Genomic DNA, 25,692 nt, shown 5'->3' with positions numbered 1-25,692 from the left:
TGAATAGACCATTGGCAAGTGTTGTTATTTGTCACCGGAGTTAGTTTTAGCATAAACATCTCTGGTCTCAGCTGTTGCGTTCATCTGAACTTCTCTTATGACCTTTTTTAATCTCAGCTGTGAGGCATCAGACAGCAAATCTTGATCTCATTAAAACACATGCAGTGTTTTGTTTGTGGAGGAAAGCCCATCAGCAGATGACTGTCGCTTTATTGTGGGACCTGCTGGCGGAGTGTGGAGCTCCACAGCGTTCTAGCGGCCTCTGTTCCCCAGCTTCTGTAGGACTCCACCCGTTGCTTCGCCTTTGCTGACAGATGTGACTGTAAAGTGCTCTACAGGGAAAACTGCTCCCTGGTGGTCCATGGGTGAATTTAGAGTTGTATCTTATCTGTGTTAGGACACTGGCTACGATAAATAAGAAGACAATAACGGCTGTGATTTATAGATCATGCTGATGAATGAATGCATAAGTAACTGCTTGCACTTTCGCTCTCAACTTCACCCCAAAATGTTTTTGCACTAATCGTTTAAAGATACTAAGCAGAGTTCCTAACTTTACTGGTCAAATTAATTCCTTTTGTGAAGTGTGTCTAATGATAGATGATGTCACATCTTTCATTGGCCCTCCTGTCATTAAAAAAAAAGTGCCTGGCAACTCAGTGTGTGTATGCTGAAAAACACATGGCTGGCCAGGCTTTACTGCACGCACAAAAGTCATATGCTACAGCTGTGTTCTGACCATGAACTTCCAGTTTCACCTGATCTCACCCCAACTGTGTGTCTTGTCTTGTTAAACCTTTAGCTTTTGATTGTTCTGAATGCTTAATTGCTTAATTGGACCAGCTTCTGTCTGCCAGTTCTTTATCTAGATCAGATTTTTTTATATGCTCGGTGCATCGAAATCTTTTTCGTCTGTTGTAAGAAATTAATGGCCTCCTTTTGTCTAGCTGACTGACATTTGTACAAGCTAACTCTTCTGCATCACTAAACACAAAATGCGTCATATTTACTAAAACACTCCCCTCTATTGTGTAGCCTGTGCTATTATTTTTCTGACAAATACATTTTTTTGGGGTGCTGGTTTTAAATCCCAAAGTTTGACCCATATATGACGGATTGACTTGAAATTGCTCGTACAGCTCAATGCGCTCTACAAAACACTCACGGTTACTTCAGAATGTAATGCTGAATCACTGCAATCACTTCAACAGGACTCACAAACAGATGTGTGTAAAATTTTAGCAAGTTTCATTGATACACGTGGATGCCATGAAATGAAAGTTCTCTGCAGGGGCACAGCCAGAACTTAACGTATGGCGTTTTCAAATAATTGCCCATTTGCCTAAACTTAATAAAACTTTGAGGATTTTTGTATTACATGTAAGTTAACATTTATTTTATCCCAATCCATATGGGACGAAACAAATGTTCTAAAAAAATGATGACACATGAATCTGTGTTAATCCTTTGGCAAAGCATATGTAGAAGAAAGTAGGTTTTTCCTGTGTGATATATTTTTGTTTCTTTTTTATTCATCATTGTGCTCTGCATCTGATTTTTAGTAAATAACAGAGCCACAGTAGCAAGTGTAGGTTTTTCGATGACAAAAAGTGTGACACATTTTTGTGTTTTGGACTTTCCATGAGGGTAATCTGGAGTTAGTGGATAATTGATGGAGAAAGATGAGCTTTTGTGTCCCTCGTAGTGAATTTAACCCGCATGCACATGATTGTACAGACAGAGGCTCACTGTAGAACACAACTACACGGTAAAAATGGCTTGCAGGTATTTCCATAGTTAATTCCCTGTTGCGAATGGCCCTTTTTTGCCTGCTGTTTAAAGGGTTTAGATTTTTTTTTCCACCTTCTGAAAGCAGTATCCCAGCATGCTCCTGATGCTAGGATCAGTTGAACACACTATGGTTTCATCGTTTATATTAAAGAGAGGTATAAATGCGAGGATGTGCAGAGTCAGCAGAATCCTCCCCAGGAGAGCTGCAAGGGGTTATGGGAAACAGGTGTGGCATCTATTCAGTCTTATTTAGTCCAGTCATTCAGCTGTCAGGTGGTTAGTGTGTTTGGGTTGTGCGCACAGTCAGTTGTAAGGACGGACACACCCCTGCCACCCAAGTGGGAGATTATTAACGGCCATCAGTCAAATACTGAGAAACGCTGACTGTAGCAATTGAGCTTGTTGTGTTGTCTCATTTTCTAGTGGCACATCCCCACTGTATGGCTGCTACTCAAGGCAATAGAACCACTTGGCGGTCACATACATCTTAACAGTTTACAGAGAAAAGACAGAAAGTGTGGCAAGCACTCTCAATGAATGACAGGTCCAAAACCATAAGAAGCAGGAAATGTTCGCAGCATGCATTATTTACTGCAGTGTTTCGCAGTCTAAAACATTTCCCATTGTAGTCAGGAGGCGGCAATTCCTGCATTTCTGAATAAATGTCCGCTGTTTCTTTTGATGAAAGTATAACACGGTTGGATTAGCCATATAGAGATTTTAATGTGACCAAGTTGTGTAGCTTTCCACCTCATGGTTGGAAATGCCAAGCAGAGTGGAAATTATAGTCCCCTAGCTTGGATTGCTGTGGTTGTGTTTGTTCAGCAGCCCCGGTCCATGAGACAGATGTACTGTGGTAATGGCCTCAATAAGAATATGTTTAAATATATCTACACTGGTTTTTGGCCAGTTTAATATTCCCTCTGCTCTACTTCACATGAACCCACCACCATATTTAATTTTCTGTGTTACAGTAGTAGCTGAATGCAGTGCCCTTTTCCCCTCATACACTTGTGGTCAATGGGAAGACATAATAGTTCTAAGGAGTGCATACACTGTTAAAACATTAATAAGCTGTGCACTCAGGATCTGTAAGAGCGACTATAAATGGGCTCCCTTTATGTACTCAAAATATTTGTCTTCTACATCCCAGTAATCTTTTTTAATACAGTATGGCACCACTAGTTCAAACCAGATATGTATCCTGAGTCTGAGAATAATACAGTCGCAGTACACCAGTATTTCTCTTGTTTCTAAATACGAACAAATCAGAGGTGTACTTGTGTTCAGGAGCTGATTCTGTTCAATCCTGTTTGAGCAAAAAAAAAAAAATTATGTCAAATACTTGTGTTTTTGGCATCATAGGCACACCGTCACTGAAGACTGTTTTCTTTCCACTATGTCCGAAGTGGCATTGGATCTGTTTGGGTGAAACCAAGCGTAAATTTATGGGTGTCATTCATCTTTTAAGTGCTGGGAAAAATGGTTGTCTCAGAGAAAGTGAACTCCCTCTGACCAGGCGGAATAATGTTGGTGCAATGCCACGCTTAAACCAGACTACTCTTTTTGACTCACCACTGTATAGATGGAGGTTTTTTTTTGGCGGTTGGACTTCCTTCCCATGAGCCCAAATGGGCAGAGACACCGATTTGCTTGTTTCCTCTTTTTGGTAGGCCTTAGAAATTGAAAATAAATAAATAAAGTTTATGAAAACAAAACTTACAATGTTTTCCTAAATCTGCAATTGTGCTATTTTCCTACTTAAACAACTACCACAATGCTATTGAATAACCTTAACATTGACAACTGGAAAGTTTTTCTATCCGATGTGTCTGTGACTTTATACAACTGGATACTATTGGGAGGAGGTTGTCACACAAGGGATCTGAAATAGGACAATCATGGGAAAGATTCAAAAGGAAAACAATGTAGTTCCCAGCTGGGTTTCACTAGTATGTGGGAACATATGTACTGTATGCACGTATATTATACTTCTGTGTAAGTACAATTGCCTAGACTCGTTCCCTATTAGCAAGGGCTAGTATTGAATTGTATAATTTGTCCAATTTGAATGTTTGCATCAGTCTTGAATTTAGGTACACATGGGATCACTGTTCGATTAGTTGTGTTTTGTGAAATAATAACGTTTCTCCGCTCTCCGCCTAAACAAAGCTCAACCAGATGCAATTGGCGAGCAAGCGTCCAGCAGCTAGTCCTTTATCATGACAGAGGCTCTTTGTTTGTGCTGTCTTTGTCAGCGTGGAGATTTATGGTTGTATAGTTTGTGTTAAGAGGCTGTCCTCTTGGTCTGTAGGATCATTAGTTTGTGAAAGCCCGGGCAAGAGTATCTGATTAGAGCTACCCCAACTGTGGAGACGTGAAGATTGCATGCATTCTTTGCACTCATACGTGAGGTAAGGCACACACATTGCCTCTAATTGGGGATCACCCGGTTATCACCAGGGCAACAGCTTGTCTTTTACAAATTGTTTGTGCTTTCTTAAACTTCTTCAATCTGAGACCAGTTAGCATGGCTGCCATCTATACGCAAAGCATTGTGAGTCCACCCTAAAAATACCACAAACCCCCCTCGACAAACAATAAGGCTGGACTCTAGGAATGTTTGCGTTTCCTCGGTACACAAGACATTGTCCGTCATGAGTACCACATCACAGCAGTTGACTCTACACTACCCCCTGACACTTTGTATGTTGACACTATTATTGATGTAGTCCTGTTCAGCGTCAATCTTTAATCGGATGACAAGGAGGGCGGTGGGCTCCACTTTGCAGTGGGGGGAGCAAAGAGAAAGGGCTGCTGAAGAGGACGGTGACAAGTGAAAGAGACCCGCCTGCCTCCTTTTTTTAAAGGCCTGTCACCGTGTATTTGTCGCCGCTGTGAATTAACCATCTGAAAAACGGCCTCTCGCCCTCCAGGACACAATGCAAGGAAGGAAGGGCACATTAGAGGTGGTGTACGGCCTAATGTTGTTGTCACCCTGCACAAATATTCTTTATGATAAAGACACGCTGTATAGGAGGCACTCTGCCACTTGGGCTTTCCTGTCTTTTGCAGACTGTGGGGAGAGAGTTATAGGTCTGGCAAAGATAAAGCCAAAGGTCTGCGCTACTGTGTTAAGCATATAGACATTGTATGTTGGTGTTTAAGCCTCTTTCAGAGAACAACACTAGAACACAATGGCTTTACGTTGCTATTGACCACTGTGTGCACTGTGCAGACTCACATACCCATCAAAGCCATGCCAGAGGAATTTGAATGTCTCATTTGGGGAGTTCTTCTCTCTAAGTTTTCTTGTTAACAACTTGGACAGTACTTGTACGTCCATTAAAATCACTAAGTCATTTATGAGAGGCATTATAGTATATTTTCGTCCTTGATCAGAAGCACAGAAACCATCTTAATGGAACATAATGGATGTTTAATAGTCCGCTTACATTAGCACATACCGGACCAAGAGGCCTCGGGTGCGCACTCTTTTAAACAGTAATGAAACACTGCCCCTCATTATGTCTACCTGCTAGGAGGCAAGAAAGAGGGTGAGGCTGAGGGACCAAGGCGAGCCTAGCACCCTCCTTGGAGGTTTGCTAACTTTGGACAGAAGCCACTTTTATCCTGACAATCTGTAATACTGCTGTGAAAACAAGCCAAGTGTGAACACCAGTTGGCTTGCTTAAATGCCACCAGACAGGTTGAAAATATGACCCCCAGTGGGTAATGTGGCCATGTTTCTGTTATTGTGACGTACATTCAGTACATTGTTTCTGCATGCGGTACTAAACCACACTCCCTTCTGCACGCTTCTTAAGTCTACATTCTTGATTTGTGAGGTCTTTAAATCAATCCCTTACGACCATCCATACAAGATATTTGATAGCATTGTCTTCTTCTCTGCTACTTTTGTGTATTTGACTTGGAATTCTCTCATCCCATTCCGGTCCTTACATACATACCGACCTAATGGAGTGGATCTCCATCCAGATGACGCGCTCCTCTGGGGAGGTGAGCTTCGCAATCCGGTCAGGTCTGGTCCACGGGCGGGTGGAGAATTCAGCTCATCAAGCGGCCCACGTGGAATGTTTGAGCTGGTTTCCAGGCAAAAAGGAAGGTTTTGATATACCCTTGCGCCACGCGGAGCAGCTTGTCACAATTAGTGATGTCATGAGGGAGAGAAACAAATATGGAGCATTTCTTCAAAGAAAGCGTAGTCTTCCCATGAGTTCATTGTTTCTCCAAACTTTATGAAGGGGGTGAAAAGGGCAAAAGTGCAGCTGGTTCCTCCACTTTGGTATGTTTTGCAGACAAGTGCACTTGATGGTTGTACAGCAGGACTACAGCTTTCACCCAGGATCCTAATATCCGATAGATACAGTACGTGTGTGAAGTAAACAATATTGCGCCATTTGCACTCAAAGCAAAAGTGACTGTTAAACTGTCTTGGGATTGAAAAATCCCCTGTTAAACAGGCGTGATCTCACCTCTGTAACGCCTCTATAGGCTTCAAATTGCCAGGTTGAATATTTCCACCCATTCAGTGTCGGCGCCGTTTATAAATTTGAGACAAAATGCCTGGTCAGCAGTTGGTAATGTCTTTTTGTAAAAAAAAACACTGCGCATATGTGCGCCAACTGCTTGTCTGAAGTCTCATCCATCAGTCGTCTTGTGAATGCCCCTTCTGCGGTGCACGTGTTGGGTATAGAATTTGACGTATGTAACTAATGCGATTCTGCTGGACACTGTATATATAATGTATTCTTTACGAGAGAAGAGTCATAAGCCCAGCAGCCCTGTTGTCTCCCATCTGTTTGGTTTTTGAGGAATTTGTGCATGCCAACACTTAAAAGGGAACTGCACTCTTTTTTGGAATTTTGCCTGTCATTCACAATCCTTATGTAAGAGAAGAACAGGTTTTTCGTTTTTTGAATGTACTCTAAATAGTAAATAAATGCAATAAAAATAATCTTTACTGCCTATAAAACACTCTAAAAACAGCCTAACACCTCCATTAAGGTTTTACATACACACTGTAAGTAAATATGTAATGAAACAGACATATTTATAATAACATGTAATAATTACGTATTTTGATAATTTTAAGCATTCGGCAGCGCATTAATTTAAAAAACGCATCACGACGTTCGCTGCTTAATACTCACTGCCGACTTTGTGAGAGCCAAATAATATCATAATAAAACATCACATACTGTTTAATGTCTGCTGTCATTAGGATGCCGACTGTGAGAATGTTTATGTATTACCATTTAGATGAAGAAGAACTCTTAACTCTTACGAAGAAAAAAGGGGGTGGAACTAAGAGTCTTTTTGGGTCTTTGTCACCATTCCTTGGTCTAGTTTGGATGCCAAAGTGTACTAACTCGTCAGATTATGTCTTCATCCTTCTACTATCAAGGTGAGAGCCAGTATTTATGATCTACAATAAACTTTCAAGCTCTGATGCGTGAAAGCAGCTCACCGCAGCCGCTGATGTCAATATCGCCAGCACAAGCTCTCTGTTCTCTGTGATCATGGCGCCGCTAAAAGTAGTCTCCGTTAATGCTTATAATAAAAGTTTTTCTAATAATTGGTTAATATTCAAATCACAAAATGTAATTGGAGTATTTTTTGCCGCTTTTTTAGAGGTTTTTTTTAATGATTAATGGGCAGAATAGAGGACCTCCCATTGACTCTTGTTTCAAGCAGACTTTTATTTACATTTATTTACGAGTTAGAATACATTAAAAAGAAAATACATCCATTGCCATCTCTTTCATAATTATTGTGAACCATTGGCAAAATTCCCAAAAAAGTGGAATTCCCCCTGAATACAAGGAGGTTTCGAAGTGTGGCACAATGTGAGGGAGCCTCAGATGGAAGAAAAATAATATGGTTGAGCCCTCCCCCACTCCCAAAAAGCTGATTTTCTGCGGCATATGTTGTGGCGTTTCTTGTACAGTACATTGTTTACTCTCTCAACAAAGGAACTTAGGCCATCTGCACACAAATGCAATTATTCAAATTTTTTTTATTTCTGTATACATTTGTCCACATTCAAACAGAGTGCAGATTTTTTTTTAAAATCTGTGGTTTCAGCATTTGTAAATGGACAGGAAAAACTGTTATTTTTGTGTCATAAGAAATCTGCGAGAAGAACTGCAGTTGTTGATTATTTTAGACACTGAGAAATCTCTTGATCAGTTTGTTTGAATAATTGAGCAGTTGGATAAAACACAGTGTCAATGTGCGTTTTAAAGAAAATCCATCGATCCATTTTTCCACCGCTCGTCCCTTTTGGAGTCGCGGGGGGTGCTGCAGCAAATATTAGAAATAAACAAGCATTTCTGATTGCCGTAAATTTTATTATTTTTCTCCAATCAACATTGGAATGGAATGGAACCAGTTAAAGTAAAAAGTAACATAGTGATGCATGTATGGAAATAAAGCGCCACTGTATGTGTTAAATGAGCAAGATAAGTAAATATTACATGTTATAATGAAAGCACATGTTACTAGATTACATATACACTATAGCATGTATATAAAAACTTAATGGAAGTGTTTGGATGTTTTTAAGCGCGTTATAGACGGAATAGAGTGACTCACCTATGCTCCATTGTAAGTGAAATTTTGCTTGCATTTATTTACCATTTTAGAATACATAAAAAAAGAAAAATGTGTGTTTTCTTGTCTAACTAAGGGCTGTGAACGATAGGCACAATTCCAAGAACAAATGCAGTACCCCTTTATCATGTGTGCATTAATTAAATAGTTTTTAATTTAAATAAAAATGTCTGCTTTTCGGCACCACGAAGCCACCACGCTCTATTGCAGCGGCCGTGTGGAAACTATGTCTGCAAATTTAAAGTTCCAGGCACTTGATGCTGGCTGGATTTAATTCCTTTTTAATTAGCTACAGCTATTAAACAATTAATCAAAGGAAAGTAATATAAATCAAACCAATAGTTTAATCCTCTAATCACCTATTTAAATAGTATTTAAAAGAGAACACGAGTAAGTAAATTGTTGACTTACGGGGGTGTAAGTTTGGTCTCGCTGCAAGTGTGGGCTGATTGAACGATAAGATCTAATTATATATCAAATTTTAATGAACATTCAGGTAAGTGCTATAAATAATGAACAACCAAGTCAGCTTTTTCAGGTTTCTACTTGCTCAAAATTATAAATGACATCCGGGGAATATGATAAAAATTGTGAACATAAGAAATAGCCTTTAAAAATGTGTTTTTTTTTTAATCTTTTTTTTAAGTTATTGTCCATCTGCAGTTTGAAAATCTGTAGACCTAACACACAGCCCCAAAACACCACCATTTATTATCCATCCATCCATCTAATTTCTACCGCTTGTCCCTTTCAGCCTGTTTTAAGTTTTAAACTGTGAAAAAAAAAATTGGTTGCAAAGCACAGGATGATAATCTCTACCAGACATTTTCCGAGCTGGCATGTTTTCTCCATGAACCTCTGTAGCAGCTTTTATTCAGCGCAATGCTTACATTTGATTTTCCAGACGTATTTTTCGGTAATATTTCACGGTTCTTGTTCGCTGTACTACTCTTCATAGTCTTGTTGATGACATTGCCAAGTTTCCCTCCCAGCCTCTTCCTGGCTGTAGGTGTCCCATGCAGAGGACCATCTGTCTCTCTCTCTCCTCCCCCTAACGGTCAGGGTGGAGTCCACTCATGGCTCCACCACCCTTTTTCCTCTCTCCGTGTTTATGTACATGCTCCCCATATGCCTACTGTAAAGCAAACAGCACATTGCATGCATGAGAGCTCGTGTTTCTCTCGGTGTTTATACAGGCATGAAAGCAGACACGTTCTGAGAAAGCAAGAAGTCGTACGGTAGCAGTTGGAGCGTTGGGTCAGGTGGCTGCAGCAGTGCGCCGGGCACATGTGTGGGCGCACGTGTCTGCGTACTTCAAAACAATGTCCCGGGTGTGATAACCATTCGCAGTCTTGCCAATGCATGCTGTTTAGTATTAACTTAAACATGTTTAATGGTATATTATGGAGATGCACTTGTAACATGTCGGCAAGCAGCTGTTCTTCTCAGCTCCCATTGCTGTGAAGTGGAGAATGTCAAAGAAAATCTGACCTTGGTTGTCCCACTTGTAAATAAAGGTAAACACATGCACTGTTCTTTTTATATGTACCATAATAGTACTTAAAGGCCTACGGAAATGAAATTTTCTTATTTAAACGGGGATAGCAGGTCCATTCTATGTGTCATACTTGATCATTTCACGATATTGCCATATTTTTGCTGAAAGGATTTAGTAGAGAACATCCACAATAAAGTTTGCAACTTTTGGTGCTAAGAGAAATGCCCTGCCTCTAACGGAAGTCGCAGACAATGACGTCACACGTGTGGGGGCTCCTCACATATTCACATTGTTTTTAATGGGAGCCTCCAACAAAAAGTGCTATTCAGACCGAGAAAATGACAATTTCCCAATTAATTTGAGCGAGGATGAAAGATTTGTGTTTGAGGATATTGATAGTGACGGACTAGAAAAAAAATAAATAAATAAAAAAAGTTAAATTAAAAAAAAAAACGTGATTGCATTGGGACGGATTCTGATGTTCTTAGACACATTTACTAGGTTAATTCTGGGAAATCCCTTATCTTTCTATTGTGTTGTTAGTGTTTTAGTGAGTTAAATAATACCTGATAGTCGGAAGGGTGTCTCCACGGGTGTCTTGACGCGCAGTGTCTCAGGGGATTCGACAGCAGCTATGGACGGCACAAGCTCAGCTTCTCTCCTGTAAGAACTGACTTTTTAACCACAATTTTCTCACCGAAACCTGCTGGTTGACATTCGGTAGGGATCCATGTTGGCTTGGCCGCGCTCTGATCCATAGGAAAGTTTCACCTCTGTGAATTTTAAATAAGGAATCACCGTGTGTTTGTGTGGCTAAAGGCTAAAGCTTCCCAACTCCATCTTTCTACTGTGACTTCTCCAATCTTAATTTAACAAATTGCAAAAGATTCAGCAACACAGATGTCCAAAATACTGTATAATTATGCCGTTAAAGCAGACGACTTTTAGCTGTGTGTGTGTGCAGCGCTAATACTTCCTAAAAACCCGTGACGTCTTGCGTACATGTCATCATTACACAACATTTTCAACAAGAAACTCCCGGGAAATTTAAAATTGCAATTTAGTAAACTAAAAAGGCCGTATTGGCATGTGTTGCAATGTTAATATTTCATCATTGATATATAAACTATCAGACTGTGTGGTGGTTGGTAGTGGGTTTCAGTAGGCCTTTAAAGAAAGAACCCCTTCTTTCAAAATAAGCCAAAAAAAGGAGTTATTTGGTCAAAAAGTGGATAAAACAATGTAGGTGGATACAAGAGTCCCCTCAGAAAATATTGTGACAACATCGACTGTGCTGGCAGGGAAAAGAATCAGGAAAGCCCGAGTATTATAGCAGGGCTGGCAAGTTTACAGATACAGATTCACAATTCACCATACGTTTATAGCACTGAGTAGCCATTCAAACATAATGTCTGACTGCACGGTCACACACTTAGCCTTTATTTTGGAAGAGAGAAAGCGTGTGTTTTGTGTATTGTGTGCATGTGTGTGCGTGTGTCTGTGTGTGTAATCAGTGAAATTACAGGGGACGTACGGGGGGAGCTTCAGCCTCCCTGGCTCTGGTCCTCACAAAGCCAAGCAAGCATTGCTGTGGCTTACCACTCACATTCATGCCAAAAAAAAAAAAATACCAGCCAGTGCACCACTTTTATGCTTAAAAAAAATAAAAATACAATTTATGCAGCACACATCCGAGACGACGCACAAGAGAGCAGATTGATGGTTCCCAAATTTAACTAACTTAACTGACTGTAAACATGTCATCGCAGCTAAAACAGTGCAGAAAAATATCTTGTCTGTAATCCATGTTTAACTTTATGGGCCTAAAATACTTTTGAACAAGAACCCCATGAATGAATAATGAATGCTGTTTTAATAAAAGTTTGAATATGAGTATAAAAAAGTATGCATTTTAACTTATTTTTTTATTACATTTATACCCAGATTATTTTCGTAGATTTTATATTACACTTGAAACACATGGTCAAAGACAACCACAATGTATCCCACCAGACATCTTGATTTTCCTCCAATACACAAGTGCAATAACCAAATTATAAGGCAGTTTGTTGGCAGAAAATGTCAAGTTTGTCCAAAATTAAAGGCAATTTCATTTTTCTCACGCTCGATGCTCAGAAATGGACTCATATGACCGTTTTAAAACATAAATAAAAAGTAAATTTTTAATCATAGGGGATCTCACACATTTTTAGCCATAATAACACTATTGTTGGACTCCTTAAAAAAAGAAAGCAACTTTAAAGAGTCTTTCTGCTGTTCTTTCTGGGTGGTCCCCAAAGCACAAATGACTGGGGAAATATTTGATAGAAAGAAAAAGAAAGGTTGAAAATAATTTCTTTATGCATACAGTGTCCTATGATATTGACTCAAATATATATACGATATAGGTAATTATATTCCAATAACGACATACTTCACGAGATAGTATTTTTTCTGTTGTGTATATATATATATATATATATATATATATATATATATATATATGTATGTATATATATATATATATATATATATATATATACACACACACACACACACTTGACATGGATGCTAGTTTCGCTGATCTTTTTCCCTTTTTTTAAAGACATTACACATTGTACTCACATTTGATATATAAAGGACAAGACAATTTACAAAACAATAAGCAGTATTTTTAGTGCCAGCCCTTCTTTTTGACAATGTATATTAGAGCCCTGTCAACATTTAAATTTAGAGATGGTATCTGTAATTTAAGTCGTTTACATCTTGTTAGTGGCTTGTTTTACAGATTTCCTTTGTTGTTTGTTTGTGACTGACTCTTCCAATCTAAACCAAAGCTAAACAATAAAGTAAATTTTTCATTGTTTTTGCCTCCAAATTCTCTTGGGGTTTTGTTGGTTTAGCGTCCATTGTGCTTTCCATCTCTGCGAGTAGAAGACTGCTACATTGTTGACATACATGCGCCGCCGGCTCTCGTCGTAAAGTTCTTTCAAGTGACATAAAAATGCCACTGCGGAACAGCAGCTGCTGCTGTAGTTACTTTATCCACAGCTCAGATGTTTAAATTACAATATAAACAATAGAGAATTATAACATACAATAAACCTTTTTATGTTGCAGTACTTAATTGGTCCGCTGATTAAATTGATTAAATCAGTTAGAAAAAAAACATTGATTTATATAATACTTAAAAAGTGTAACTAATACAAACGTATCAAATCCAGACCTCATAGAGTGCCCGGAACTTGTAATGAGTGTACATAGTTCCCACTTAGTCACTACAACAGCGCGCACATGGGAGCAGTGGTGTGCATGCGACGATATCTGTGTGGTGGAAAACAGCGGACTGCTAAGAAGTTTTAAAAAATGCATTAAAGCACTCATGTTAAATGTGCAATTTTATTGTTTTTGATATGCATTTAGCTGAGATAGGCGCCAGTGCCCCCCGCGACCCCGAAAGGGAATAAGCGGTAGGAAATGGATGGATGGATGGATTTATTAGAAACTTAATTAAGTTTATGACAAGCGGACTATTTTTTATTTTATCTATTTTCCCTAAAATACGCATTAGGCTTTAAAGTGTGATTTATCTGATTACTCGATGAATCGAACAACCTAATCAATAGATTACTTAATTACTGAAATAATCGATAGCTGCAACCCTAATAAAATATGTATTGTTTTATCGCGCAGCACTATATGTATGTCTTTAAGACAAGTCAAAAGAAAATTGATTAACTCATTTCTAGTCTGAGCTGATTGATGCCACTAGTCAATCCAAATGTACTTGTAAAGCATTTTTTTTTTAATTATATAAGATTTAACCTGAACATTGGCAGCATTGGTTTATGATTAGGGATGCAACAATAAACGGTGTTACTGATAACTGCGGTAAAACTCCCAACGGATAGTATTACCGTTCTAAATACAAAATGTTGAAAACTGTGATTTGTAACTTTATAAACTCACGGACCATCTAGTGCTAGCTCAAATGCTAACATGAATATAAGAGACATTAACATTTTGACATACCCCAATATATTCACTTGTTTACATTAAACATACAGACTTTGCTCTTTTTGTTAAAATATTTCAGTGTGTGTTTCAGTACTTTTTGAGCAAATTGAACATTACTGCGATAATAATGATAACTGTAATCATTTTAGTTACAATAACTTTGATATAAAATGTGTGATATAAAATAATCAAATCTAATCTCTATTCATTTCTCTGCAGGTGTGTCCAGTAACCTGGTGGTCGTCCCTGACAAAACCGACGCTGTGCTGGGCAAGAACATTACACTTAGCTGCAGGATCGAGGCGCCCCCTGACCTCATCCTCATCCAGAGCTCCTGGGAGCGTCAACTCCCTTCAGGCAAAGAGATCTTGGCCGTGTTCCACAAAGAGTTTGGAACGTCCATCTCTGCGGACTACGCCAGGCGCATCTCGTTTGTTTCCCCCTCTGTCCACGATGCCAGCATTACCCTTGGAGGAGTCGACATTGCAGATATCGGCTTGTACACCTGCAAAGTGTCGACATTTCCGCTGGGAAATTCCCAAGCGTCCACCAACGTCAACGTATTAGGTAAGTAGTATGCGTCTTTGCATGTATACAAGGGCTGAAGCCTGAACAGGAGTCATTTCACAGATTTACTGACTTTTGTAAGCTGGAGCCCTGTGTGACATTTACTGGCAAGGTCTTCGTGGAGGTGGACGTTTCAATGCAGCTAAATGTGTTTGTAGCCGTCACATAAAACACAAGTGGCGCTTATAAAGCTCTATGTACTTTGTGTATGGAAGCAGTACATCTTTCCACTACCTCACAATATGAAGGTCCTGGGTTCCATCCTGCGCTCGGGATCTTTCTGTGTGGAGTTTGCATGTTCTCCCCGTGACTGCGTGGCTTCCTCCCGCTTCCAAAGACATGCACCTGGGGATAGCATGATTGGCAACACTAAATTGGCTCTATTAGATTAGATTAGATAATACTTTATTAATTCCTTCAGGAAAATTTAAATTTTCAGCACAATTCCATTCAAGATCAGACAAACATTACAGGGAGAGAGAACAGGATCGCTGACGGGTCTGCCGGCTTCCAGCGGCCCTTACAAAAAGGTTAGATACAGGTAAACAAGTGTGGGGGAATGGGAGAAAAAAATAGAAGATTAAAATAAAATGAAAAAATCGGTCTAAGCCTGGGCCCCTGGAGAGGGGGTCCAGACTGAGGCCAAGGGAAAAAAACAGCAACTCATAGCCATACTACAGATCCCTCTCACATGTGTGTAAGAGGGAAACATCAAACATCAAAGAAGACAAAGGACATGAAAGACAATAAAGCAGCGGATACAACCAGCCACTTCTACATACAGCTATGAATAAAAAGTAAAAGAAACATATACACTGTGGTGGCCTCTGCGGTGTTCCACGCCATCGTCCGCTGGGGTGGAAAGAGCATGGCCAGAGACAGGAGCCGCCCCAATAAAGCAACGAAGAGAGCCGACTCCACTCTCGGCCGCCAACCAACTCTCGACCAGTGTCCAGTCCGCATGGATGAGCCAGGATACGTCCAAGGAGACTGAGGTGTGCGACACCTGCTCACCCAGCCAAGACACCACGAAGCCTCTCCGTCCCGGCGCTCAGTGCCAGCTCCGCAGCCCTGTCCCCTCATCTGTATCTCCTCCAGTTCCTCCAAACCGACTCCGGTGGGGCAGAGACCCAGCAGCTGGTCTCCATGGCCAAAAGGCTCCCGGGAGGCAGATCCAGAAGTCCACAAATAAGCACCGCAGAGTTCACGAAAGTGCCACCCCTTGTCACACAGTCCCAAAGGGTCCTGGACCAAAAGGCAAAAAAAAAAAAAAAGCAAAAAATAAATAAAAACAATATATATATATACAGTATATATATATATATATTTATATGTGTGTATATATATGTGTGTGTATATATATATATATATATATATATATATATATATATATATATATATATATATATATATATATATATATAGTATATATATAATATAACACATGAAAACAAGAGGGAAACACAAAACACAAAAGGATGACACAGAAGCACAGAGCTCGTGGGTGAATGTGAGTGTGAATGTTGTCTGTCTGTCTGTGTTGGCCCTGCGATGAGTTCGCAACTTCTCCAAGGTGTACACGTACACCGCCTTCTGCTCGATTGCAGCTTCGCGACCCCGAAGGGAATAAGCGGTAGAAGATGGATGGATGGATGAATCACTGCCAGTTTATTAATTTTAAAATACTCTACTAAGCACATTAATCTGACTGCATATTCAACACAAATATTTTAAAAGATGAATTGAAAAGACCTAGCATATATTGCGTATCCCTTCTCTTTCTCTTCTTCTTTCCTTTCCAGGCCAGCCGGGAGACATAGTCTTCCCAACGTGACCCAGGACACGTTGGGAAGACTATGTCTCCCGGCTGGCCTGGGAACGCCTCGGGATCCCCCGGGAAGAGCTAGACGAAGTGGCTGGGGAGAGGGAAGTCTGGGTTTCCCTGCTTAGGCTGTTGCCCCCGCGACCCGACCTCGGATAAGCGGAAGATGATGGATGGATGGATGGATATTGCGTATCCCTGCTTCCTAAAATGAGACTTTACTATGAATTATGATAATTGAATTCCTTCATGAATGTTATATGTTTTATATATTTGTATTACTCTTTATCCAAACCATACTTTGACTAGATTTTCTTTAAAGACAAAAAAATGTTACAATTTAATAATAGTAATAATAATAATAATACATTTTATTTATAAGGTGCCTTTCTGGGCACTCAAGGACACCGTACAAATTCTAATCAATTTACACTGAAATATTAGCTGATCATGCCGCCATATATTCCAAGCATTGTTTTGGTTATAAAAAAAATACATAAATATCAGTTCATCACAGATATTTTAATCTTAATTTCTAATACAAAGTGGCGTATAGTTTGAACATCTGTCAGTAGACTCACAATGGAAGCGCTAAAAACTACGGGGAGAAGACGAAGTCAAAGTGAAAGCACGTAAATAAGAATGGCCACATAACTATAATTTGAAAGTCAGACAGTCAGAAAGTGTTTCGATGATGGTCGGCAAAACATAATGGATTCAAAATGTTGACCATAAGAACCACCATTACATGTTATGCAGAGCAAAGGGGAAGTGTTTTAGATGTAGAAAAAACATTATAATAGGACCCTTTTAAGATTTCAAAGTAATTTATCCATCCATCTGTTGGTGAAAACTATCAATCAATCAATCACAGTTTACTTGTATCGCCCTTAATCACGAATGTCTTAAAGGGCTGCACTAGCCACAACGATATCCTCGGCTCAGATCCCACATCAGAGCAGGACAAAACTTAACCCAAAGGGAACAACAACCAACCTTGGAAAGGACCGCAGATTTGGGGATCCCCACTTGGGTGACTGGTGCAATGGATGCAGAGTGTATACAGTTAACAATGTGTTAATAGTAATCAAACACAATTGCCCATTGAATAGTCTATTATACGTGTATAGTCATGTACATAGTCATGTACTGTATATTCATTGTAACAAGTGGTCCACTGAAGGCAGCTATAATTGCGATGTGGCTCTCAATGAAAACGGGTTTGACACCCCAACCCTAACACATTTCCCCTTCTGAAATATGTGGAATATTCCACAAGTCACATGGTCCACAGCAAGTAACATTCTTCAGATGCTCTGTAGGCCATGGCCAGGACCAAAATTAAGTTCACTCATTTTCAACTATGACTGGGAGGGTTGAATTAAGTCCTCTTGCATAAATTATTGGGAAAAAAAATATCTAGAAATTTAGTTGTAGTTTTCATTACCAAATTTTGAGGTGTTGAAATCTTCAGGTAAAATCGCTAATGCTAATATTTAGCATGTCTATGCCAAATTCAATGTAAATTGGTATTGAGCTATCGCAGCAATCTGTACTTTTGTGCACCTTCTTCTTTATTCTTGCTTTGTGGAGTGCAGGGTGCAGAGACTTTTTGTTTAACTGCCAAATGCTTGAGCTTTTGACGTCACTTGCAACAAAGGTATCGAAATATGGCACCATTTGATTTTACGTGAATCGATACCCGGTATTACCGACGGACTTCTGTCGGTACCTATAAAAGTACTGAATTCAGTATCCATTCTTAAGCATGCTGTTAGCATGAATGCCATTTTGTTATGGTTCATGTATTTGCTAATTTTATGCCAAAAAACCCCTTTCTGTTAGATTTAGTTCTCTTACTCAAATGGGTCCTTTTTGGCTCAGGAACCTTGTCAAAAATAAAATAAACTTCTCTGAGATCGGCCAATATGCATTGATAGTGGTTCAATATGTGTGTTATCAGAAAAAAGGCAGAAATGTTAGGTTATTTTGAGTGTTACAACAAACAAATGGCACCGATTTGGTGGAATGCCCCCATTTATCATTGGCACACAATCTATGTGATTTTATATACCGTATGATGGAGCTATCGCCATCTTGCAAGATTCGGGTTTACCACAGCATATGGATGGAACTGAACTGTACAGCTTGTTGAAAGCATGACCCGTTGTCACCCACTGGAATGGTTATGTTTGGTGTAATGGGGGAATGGCACGTGGCAGTAGCAGACACAAAAGTATACTGTTGTCTAGCTGGCAGCTGTTAAATGGCTTGGCCCCGTCTGGGTAAAGTTCTCAACATCTTAGTTTTCTTCATGGTGAGATGTCTTTGCTTTAATGTTTTAACTCATCCTTTGGACTCTGCGGGAAAACCTCAATATTTATTATTAATGAGCATTTCATCAATTCAATGTGGGATTTTAAAGGCAGCATTGGGTTTGGTTGTGTACAAACAAACCTCAAGAACATCCCCCATTGCAGTCTTGTACTGTTATACTTCTTAACATTCTCCAATTGGCACAACAGCAAGACTTTTTTTCCGGAGTTTTTATTACACATAGGCCTATAAACCAGACAATGACTGTCTATTGCCACATGGGTTCAATCACGCCACACAATCTTTGTAGCAGAGAGTTGACACTCAGTCAAATCAGCATCATCGAAGATAAAATTGAATTTTTCTGTGTCCATGATCATTTACAGGCAGTCTTCGGTTTAAGACATTTTGTGGTTATGACACACTCCAATGAATTACTTAAAACATAGTTTCGACTTAGGCACTTTGTTTTGTAATTATAAGACTCACACAACAACAAAAATTAAATTTTTATTACTTCAATGTACTGTATGTCCCTCAACTGTTCTATGTACACTAGCATGAAAAATGTTGGTGTTGATTTAGGTATAATTGTGGTATGAGTTAATTTACTCTGAATGCGTTTGTAAACCCAATAATCTGCTGTATCGTCATAGGAAAATATTAGGACACTACATTATGAACCCCTTATTGTTTGTGCTCAAAATGTTTAGGGAGACATGTAAACATACTTACAGTATAATACAGATACCCTCAAAGTTTTGAAATCATTACAAAAATGGTCTTAGTTGCTAAATAATCGGTAAATATGTTTTGCTAAATGGCATTTATGTTTTTCAACCAATATTACTCAAACTTTATATGCATGTGTTTGCTAGTCTACTAAAAGTGTGCACCAAATTCCGTGTGAATTCGGGCAAAGACTCTAAAGCTACAGTGGGTGTTTTATAGAGTGCATTATAGGGGCCTATGATGAATTTCGTCTTTTTTGACTTGTAAATGTAGCTACAAAGTTTAATACGTGTGTTAAACGATGCCAACGTCTCAAATCACAAAAACACCAACGTGTCATATGCAGTGACATAAATGTTGCTAAAAACAGAATTTTTAATGCAGCTCTGGAGTCTGTGTCGATCAGAGAGTGTTCAAGTTTGCTTAATGTTGTGACCGGGTGAACCTATACATCGAGGTGACTCTAAAAAGGTATATATTTAACAGTGTACACTGTCAAAAAATGAATTTATACTTTTGAAGAGCATATCAAGTACATTTTATCTAGACCATTATTTCTTAACCAATGTTCGGCCGCGAGCCCCCCGTTGTGGGTCACCAAAAATATCTGATTTTCTGCTGTGGTCCGTATGGGCCGCAGCGGTATTCAGTTGTATACACTATTAGACCATTTGGGGTACTAAGGACAATATAAAACCAACAAGAAGTCTGGAGCTACAGTAAATTTATGAAGAAGTTTTTAAGCACAAAAATTATGACTAAAGTGGTGAAGCTATACTTGATTTGCATGTAAATGTTTTATTATTAATTATTAGATTAATTTAAAAAAAAAATTTAGCTTTGCGTAATTGTGTGTTAATATATTTTTCATTAGTATTTATGAGTCCCTTCTTTTGGAGTATATTTGATCAGTATTTATTTTTGTTATTATCCTGACCTAAGCCGTGATAATAATCTTTTTGATTAACACATGGTTTCATATCATTTGCCAGGTTTATCCTGTTGAACTATAAGTAGGTTCGCTATAATTATTGAATACGATCAAAATCAAGAGTAGTATTACTAATTCAGTGTTAATATTCGAGTGGGCCCTGTTCCCCTCTGTAATGGAAAAGTTGGGCCCCGAAGTCATAAAGGTTAAACACTGATCTCGATCACATTAAAGTGTTTTACATGTAGATTAAAATTATCATAGGTCCTGTTTTAAGGTGTGAGAGCAATTTCAGATCAATCAAAAAAACAATAACAGAAGCAATGAGAGTTGGGGGGAATAATTTATTTTTAGATGCATTGTAATTCGGACAGGTCGATTCTAAAATTGCTGAGTAAACGTCAATAATCTACGTATTTATTGTAAATAAGGTAATACAGACAGTTCTAAAATTTGGCTGACCGCAACGAGCCACCTCACCAAGAGATCTGACCAGCTCCTTTATTGTAAAGCATTTATGTTTTAGTTTTGCACACATTTCTATGAATTTAATAAATGTGATGGAAATGTCCTATTACAAATGCACAGTTTTTAAAAGTTGCAAGTGATGAACACCTATTTAGTGAAAGAAAAAGAAATGTAAAACTGCATCAATATACATAAATTAAAGATGCATCAATAATCGATTTTTAATCGAATCGTAGCTCCTGAATCGTAATCGTAATCAATTCGTTAATTGGCCGAAAATTCCCACCCCCAGAAGCAATACGGAAGCAGTGCATATTTTGACAGATTTTCACCATTTTAAGTGCAGCGGTTCAGGAGTAGAATAAGGTAGCTTCCACAAACAAACGGCTTTCTCACAGCTGTAAGTTACAGCCCAAGAAGACGGAAGCTTTGAGAAGTCCCAACCAATAAGCAGTAGGCTGGAAATATATGATGCAAGTAACCAAAAGGATTAGAATGACCTTTTTGTCTTATACTGCTGATAGGTTCACAGGAAACCTGCTGTATAAGTAAATGGACTTTCTAAAAAAAGCAGGTCTATGGTACACCAAGTTGACAAGTGCAGCAGCTCTGAGAATTTATTGTTCCGCTATGAACTATTTTTTCCCCTCTTTTAAAGTTGTCTCCTCAGTCGTGCAGCCAACGATGCAGCAGCTCCTCTTCTTTTTTTTTTTTTTGCCTAGTCAGAAAGCTGAAAAATCCGCTGCATAGAGATTTGCTTACTCATGGAAAAAAAAAACAGTGCTCATCCAGTGGCAAGTAATGCTCAACTGAAGCCAGTTGTATGTTACTGTAAAAAAATAAAAAAGCATCAGATGCAAACCTAGAAGCATTATATCTGATCATATTGCACTGCCAAGTCAGATATTAATGCCCATGTAAAATGCTTCTGTGGAGTGCAGGTGGCTAGAAAGGAAATGGTTGCCCCTTTCCAATCATCAACTGTTCCCCTCCCTTCCTGACATTGACTCCAAATGAACATGTCTGTCTGATTTAGTCATTGTGAGGGCTACGAACATAGAGCTGCTACTGTTTTTAGCCCCAGTCTGTTAGGAGGGGCAGAGAGCACGGCGTCCCCGCCCTCACACAAGAAGACGGCTGGTTATTTTTAGGAAGCGGGTGCCAAGAGTTATTTGGATTTGTAGCCGCAGCTCCTCCCTCGACTGGGACGAGGCTAGCAGATGTCCTAAAGGTGACGGCCTTGTCTTGTGGATTAGGTGGACGGGCAGACCCCCCTCTTTCTCCTGTGTCACCTTTAAAACTGTCAGCACTGCAGTAAGTGGAGCAGTGTTTCTTTTATTAGACAGCAAAGGAGACAAAAAGTATCATGAAACATACCAAGACAATTAAAGCACTTTAAGGGATGGCCGGAGCAATACCAAAATTACGATACTTTGATACTGAGGTTCTGGATACTAGTATCGACTTTTTTGCAATGGATTTGCAAGTTTTGCATATTGTCTTTTCCTCCACCATTACATACAGTAACACTTTCAAAATAAATACGCAAACAAGGAGTAAAAAAAATCACAAAAATGCAGTGAAAGTAATAAAAAGATTATGAAAGGGAGAAAGGAAGAAATGCTTACTAATCCAAGTCTATCCATCCATTTCTTACCACTTATCCCTTTCAAGGTCGCGTGGGGTGCTGAAGCCTATCTCAGCTACAAAGGCGCCACCTCATCGCAGGGCCAACACAGATACACAGACAACATTCACACTCACATGCATATACTAGGGCCAATTTAGGGTTGCCAATCAACTTATCCCCAGGTGCATGCCTTTGGAAGTGGGAGGAAGCCGGAGTACCCGGAGGGAACCCACGCAGTCACGGGGAGAACATGCAAACTCCACACAGAAAGATCCCGAGCACAGAATCGAACCCAGGACCTTGGTATTGTGAGGCAGACGCACTAACCCTTCTACCACTGTGCTGCCCTAATAGTACAAATTTGCTTAATCATACATATCCATACATCCCTTTTAAGACCCCTGTATTCATCTCTATAGAAATACAGTTGGGCGTGATGGATAAGAATAAATCAAATTGTACATTTCAAAACCAGGACTCTTTCATAATGATTTGACATTTGTCTGCCTTGTCAACATCACAATAGATGCACAGTGTTGTCTTAAAATATGCTGTGGCTCAGTCAAAGTTGGTAATCAATACAGGCCAGGCAAAGCATTGGCCAAATAAATGCCTGCGTTTACATAATATTTTTATGGATGTTGTGGGAGAGACAAAATGTTAGCAAACAGCATTAAAAGCTAAACAAATGTTTTTAGAAACACAAATTAACTTTCTTTTGTTGCTTCTTTTTGTAATTAGTTTTTTTTGTCACAAGCAAGGCGGCGCCGCCTGTGAGTACTTTTAGACGGGGGGCGCCAAATGTGTATCCGCTGTCATAACACAGTGCAAACTAGTGACATCCTAAGTGAATGTCATGATATAAATGTGCACTTTAAAAGCGATTAGGGTTTGGCGGATCAAAACAGGGCTAATAGATACGACCATTGAAATCTTCTTTTATGATTGAATAGCATCCATTTTTAATGCATGTACAGTATGTAAATGGAGGATATGCTTCCACTCCGCGGTCAAATCCACCAAGGGCCACTTCCTTTACTTCTTATCTAATGATGGACATGATTTATTCATAACAGAGGTCCGAAAAACATAATTCTCCCCTCCCCTCATCTCATAGTGGAGCCGAAGGTGTACGTCTCCGCCGGCCCCGCCACCCTGCTGGACGGCGAGAGCGAGTCGCTGGTGGCCACCTGCATCGCCGATCACGGCCGCCCCGCCGCCGAGGTCTCCTGGGAGACCGATCTGCACGGGAGAGTGGAGAGGCAGAGTCGCGACGAGACCGACAGCACCACCAGCGTGCACGTGCACTACCTGTGGAACCCGCAAAGCTACGCACAAGGGAAGACGCTCACGTGCGTCGTGTACCACCCGGCCCTGCAGACAGAGTTCCGTATCCCCTACACGCTCAATATTCAATGTGAGTAACCCATACCTACGTACGTTCAAATGTTGTATGAGCAAAAGTGCATCTATCCATCCATTTTCTTTAGCGCTTTTCCTCATTAGGGTCACAGGTGAGCTGTAGCCTATGCCAGCTGACATTGGGCCAGAAGCGTGGTATACAGTGGACTGGTCACATGACAACCACAGGACACATATAGACAACCATTCACACTCGCTTTCAATTATATGGACAGTTTAGAGTCTGAACTGACCGTAAATTGTCTAAATCCGTGTTTTACCATAATTAAGCTGTCTAAACATGATTTAACATCCATGTAGTCACCTTTACACTCATTTCAACAAATACGTACAGTAGCCTTTAGGGCTCCACAATTGATTGACATCAAATCGACATTGAGGCTTTAATTAGTGCCATAACGTAACTGCAAGAGGCGGAGGTTTGTTTTTGATTTACCAGCAAGTGAGTGACAGGCATTTTCGCTAATGAACCTCACGTATCTTCGTTTCTAGCTTTGGAGAAAGTCTCGATGTGCATGGTTCTCAGCACCTGAGCGCGTTTATTTAACAGTATGATTAATTGAACACAGTGAGCCTTCTTTTCAGTCATGGGCAGAGAGCAAGAGTGCTAGCTTTACACACACAGGAAGAACGGACAGAGAGCCATGTGACTCACTGGTGAGACGTCCTGCAAAGTAAGTCCCATTGTGGGAATATCCAGCTTCAAACCAAATAGGCAATATGAGCCCATCAACACGGACGAACGAGCGAGAATGCCGTGATGATAACCAAAAAATCCTGGATTATTTCTCTCAATTAAAACTAAGCTTTGATGTGCTGAAATCATGGGCGTTTTTTCTTTTGCAAAAACTTGGTCAACTTTACAGTAGCATTGGCTGTGTTGTTAGCACTCCATGTTGTTAGCATTGCGTCACGTGCGTTGTCATTTCACATCCACAAGGCTCCCCAATGTCATATGGAGCTGTACTACTGATTTTGAAGATGAAGTGCATACTTGAATCAACAGAGTTCATCTCCACTTAGCATCAGCTGCTGAAAGCTGATAGCCGTTTTGTTAGCATTCGGTGGCGCACCAAGTCCCATCGAGTCCTGATGTGTCTCGAGTCGAAGATGAAGTGTGTTAAAATGTTGTTCTGCCAAAAGTTTGTGAACTTGATTGTCGTGGCAAAGATAGTTAGCAAAGTGAACCGCCGTGTTGTTAGCAGTCTTCACTCTTAATCTGGAAACAGAAGTCCTGCTTGATGACTACCTGTATCAATCACCACTACATAAAAAGACAAAAACTGCTCTGTAATACATCCATCCATCCATTTTATGCCACTTGTCCCGTTCGAGGTCGCGGGGTGTGCTGGAGCCTATATCAGCTGCATTCGGGCGGAAGGCGGTGTACACCCTGGAGAAGTCGCCACCTCATCACAGGGCCAACACAGATTGACAGACAACATTCACACTCACATTCACACACTAGGGCCAATTTAGTGTAGTCAATCAACCTATCCCCAGGTGCATGTCTTTGAAGGTGGGAGGAAGCCGGAGTACCCGGAGGGAACCCACACAGTCACGGGGAGAACATGCAAACTCCACACAGAACGATCCCAAGCGCAGGATCCAACCTAGGACCTTCGTATTGTGAGGCAGACGCACTAACCTCTCTTCCACCGTGCTGCCCTGCTCTGTAATACATGTAGGACATAAATAAAACTAATTTTTTACACCAAATTTTGACCAAAATATGTAGAATATGCTTAAAAGAAAAATAATTATGCGATGGAGTGAAGACACAATATTTGAGGAGGAATGACTGCACTTGGAGAAGACCCAAGCACACATGGGAAACATGAAAAGTACACATACAGAGACTT

General features: G+C 39.9%; 1 protein-coding gene across 1 annotated transcript in view; it reads left to right on the top strand.

Moving 5' to 3' along the window:
- nectin3a (nectin cell adhesion molecule 3a) overlaps nt 1-25,692 on the top strand; it is a 54,158-nt gene that overhangs the window by 11,322 nt on the left and 17,144 nt on the right. The window contains exons 2-3 of the mRNA XM_061877341.1: nt 14,162-14,509; nt 23,526-23,825. Of these exons, the coding sequence (XP_061733325.1) occupies nt 14,162-14,509; nt 23,526-23,825 (648 nt within the window). The remainder of the gene's footprint in view (nt 1-14,161; nt 14,510-23,525; nt 23,826-25,692) is intronic.

The sequence above is a fragment of the Nerophis ophidion genome, linkage group LG18 (genome assembly GCF_033978795.1).
Source record: "Nerophis ophidion isolate RoL-2023_Sa linkage group LG18, RoL_Noph_v1.0, whole genome shotgun sequence".
NCBI classification, from domain to species: Eukaryota; Metazoa; Chordata; class Actinopteri; order Syngnathiformes; family Syngnathidae; genus Nerophis; species Nerophis ophidion.
This window is presented reverse-complemented; position numbering and strand designations above follow the sequence as displayed.